The sequence below is a fragment of the Seriola lalandi genome, unplaced genomic scaffold (genome assembly GCF_002814215.2).
Source record: "Seriola lalandi dorsalis isolate HSWRI2012SDOR001 ecotype SW California unplaced genomic scaffold, Sedor1 jcf7180002054885, whole genome shotgun sequence".
In the NCBI taxonomy this organism is placed as follows: Eukaryota; Metazoa; Chordata; class Actinopteri; order Carangiformes; family Carangidae; genus Seriola; species Seriola lalandi.
Window position 1 is genome coordinate 2847601 of NW_019525437.1, and position 3224 is coordinate 2850824.

General features: G+C 38.3%; 1 protein-coding gene across 1 annotated transcript in view; it reads right to left on the reverse strand.

The window, feature by feature from the left end:
* LOC147817826 (uncharacterized) overlaps window positions 1-2828 on the reverse strand; it is a 6845-nt gene extending 4017 nt beyond the window's left edge. Inside the window, exons 1-4 of the mRNA XM_087179987.1 lie at window positions 2681-2828; window positions 2116-2217; window positions 1850-2017; window positions 1586-1739 (exon numbers count right to left, since the gene is read on the reverse strand). Of these exons, the coding sequence (XP_087036113.1) occupies window positions 1586-1739; window positions 1850-2017; window positions 2116-2217; window positions 2681-2729 (473 nt within the window). The 5' untranslated portion in view covers window positions 2730-2828. The remainder of the gene's footprint in view (window positions 1-1585; window positions 1740-1849; window positions 2018-2115; window positions 2218-2680) is intronic.
* Window positions 2829-3224: the final 396 nt, after the last annotated feature.

The window sequence follows — 3224 nt, forward strand, 5'->3', positions numbered from 1 at the left end:
AGGCCTCAGTGTTAACAAATGGGAATGTGTCCCCATGTTTCCCCCTTCACCGAGGTACAAGACAGGGCTGCCCCCTGAGCCCCCTACTTTTTGCACTGGCATTAGAACCCTTAGCAGCTGCCATCAGAAATAACACAAACATCAAGGGCATCCAAGCCGGAAAGATAGAGCACAAGTTATTTTTTTTACGCAGATGATGTTCTGATTCTGACCACAAACCCAGAAACAGCTGTCCCTCAAATTTTGTCTTTGATCAATACCCTCTCTCTTATTTCAGGTTACAAAATAAATTGGGGAGAATCAGAAGCAATGCCCTTGTCTAGGCTGTGCCCACCAAGTATTAGACTGAACTGGCAGTTCAAGTGGCTTCCTTCAGGTCTAGTGTATTTGAGGATAAAGCTGACACCAGGTTTAAAAGACATAATGACAGAAAACATCCTCCCCCTCCTCCTGAAAATCGAGAGCACTCTACAAAACTGGGTAAAAATTAGGGTTATCTCTGCTGGGTAAAATAAACATTCTTAAAATGATTGTTGTTCCACAAATTAACTTTATTACATACCTGCTACTCATGAGCTTCCCTCCCTCTCTACTTAAAATATTCAATGCGGCAGTAGACGCTTTTTTATGGGGAGGTAAAAGACCTCTTTTAAATAGAACAAAAATGTGTGCTGCAAATGAGGACAGAGGTCTCAACCTGCCAAGAGTGGACTGGTACCATTATGCCTTTTCTCTTAATCAACTGGCCAAGATATATATTGCAGAGGATCAAGCTCCAGGATGGGTCTTGATTGAAAAAGAACTTACTGAACCTATCCCATTACAGGCTTTTATTTCACAAACTGGTGAAATTCTATTTAGGAATCCAATTGTTGTTGTTTGCAAGAGAGACCTGGCAAGCATCGCATCGTCTTACTAGCCTTAACCCTTCTGTTACTAAGAAGTCATCTCTCTGGCATAATGAATTATTGAAAGTGGGTAAAAGTGGTCTTTGCTGGAAATCATGGGTTGAGGCAGGGATTGTCTTCATTGGAGATGTTTTCGAGGATGACAATTTTATGTGTTTTGAACAATTGGCAACTAAATACAGAGTCCCTAAGCAAGACTGCAATTAAGAAGCTGTATAATGTCAGCACAATGAAAACTCCCCCTATTACCTCAAACAGAGTTACAAAAACTAGTGCAGCGCAGCCAGGTGGGTAGGGGCGGGGCATCTAGATATTATATGTAGTTATCTTCATTTTAGGATTTGTTGAGTTTGTTTACTTTTTAATTTTTTTTGTCAGGAATTTTATTGTTTTTGTCTAACCATTGTTCACGTTCATGTTGGTGTATTTGTTGCGCTATTAAAAAGCAATAAAAAGTGAATTACAAAAAAAAAGTAAATAAGTTATGAAAATAAGTAATAAAAAAGTTCATTTTTACCTGTGAAATGTAATGGATTAGAAGGATAATGTAACATATACTACAAATATGAATAAAAGTGCATTAATATTGGCCTCAGGTTTAGTACTTATTAAATGTATTTCATTACTTTCACTCCACTTTCCTCAAAGCCCAGAGTTAGTAGAATAAATTAGGAGACAATCTTTGTTGAAGTATATAACATGAACACTCACCATCTGTTTGAAAGCAGCGGTCCTCCACTCCCCTACACTGTATTGGAGTGGTGCATTCAGTGGCAGAGGGTGAGTCACAGGAGAAACACTGTAGGCTGTTATGTGACTGAACAGCCGGGACTGAAAGTATCACAAAATGAAAACAGAAGATGTCAGAAAAAGGATTTGCATATTTTTCACTCATCTATTTCATCTTGTCTTAAATAAGATAGTCATCCATCTGTACTTACAAGGTAGAGTGTCTGAGTTGCAGTTATCTGTGCTGCAGCACAGAGCAGATATAAGTGAACTTGAAAAACCTGTGGTCTTTGAAAATGTCTGGTTGCCTGCAGCTGGACACAGGGAGGATGATGCACACAGCTTGATGATTTGCTGCACTGTGGTTCCAGACACACTGACTACAGAGACCAAGAGCAGTTTGTTAATGTTGATGGAAAGCACAAGTTTACAGTACATGTATTTCATTGAAAAGTAATAGAGAACATGAAGAAAAGACCTAGAGAGGAAGCCGTGACACACATCGTCTCCGAGGTACATGTGACTGCGACTGTGTCTGAGCACTGTGGATTTGAGCAGGTTTGACACACGAGTGCTCCAGCTGCAAAGGAGAGAAAAATAGTGAAAGAATGTTACATATAATGTGTGAGGTGTTTAGGGTTACATGGTTTTGGTGTTTTATAAAGGCTCAAAAATCTTTAACTGTTTTTCCAAAAGAATTTAAGATATAATGGTTGTAATAGCAACTGTCTAATATAAACTGCTTGACTCTTAAATATTATTTATTATTTACTTTTATTATCATTGTTCTTTATCTATTTAGACTATTTCTTGTACTGCTGAACTGTAGCATGAGAATTTTCCCTCTGGGGTCTATAAAGTCTCAGATCATATTTTCAAAGATCTTAAATTAACTCTGATTAATTAAAACAAATAATCTGCTATTATTTGGTTTCTATTCCTTTATAAAAATTGGTTCTAGTAAGATTTGGAAATTGTTAAATGTCTTAAATTAGGTGGTGTGATACCTGCAGATACTCTAATGTAAGAATAGGTGGTGTTACCTGTGCTGGAGAGCGCCCAGATGAGAGTCAGAGAGAGGATCAGCTTCATCGTGATGAACAGGTGCGTACTGCAGATCAGTTTCCCCAGGTGGTGACACTACACCTGATCAGCTACACTTTATATACTCCACAGGCGTAGAGTAAATTTATGACAGTTGCGTGAAGCCCTCAGTGATTGGCTGTTTCCCCAATATTACAGAACAATCATTCAGACTGTCACCCCCTCTTCTGTTTGGTGGAAAAAGAAGTTAACTCTTCTTAATTTCGTCAGTGATCAGTTGTTTAGTCAAAATGAAAAGTATGAAGTTGGAAATTCAGAATTCCACAGATTGCAGATACGTTGACCTCATTTTTGTGGTTTGTTGATACGTCTTTCTCTCTACTTCTTTCTGAGAAGATTTTTTGTTGTTTTGTTCACACAGTTCAGTTCTTTAGTATCTTAATGTCACACATTTAATGCCAGTCTCCATTTTCCTTCTGATCCACAGGAATAGTAAATGTGTTGTTCCAGTCCAGGTATACTACTGTGACCGACATGGGTGTG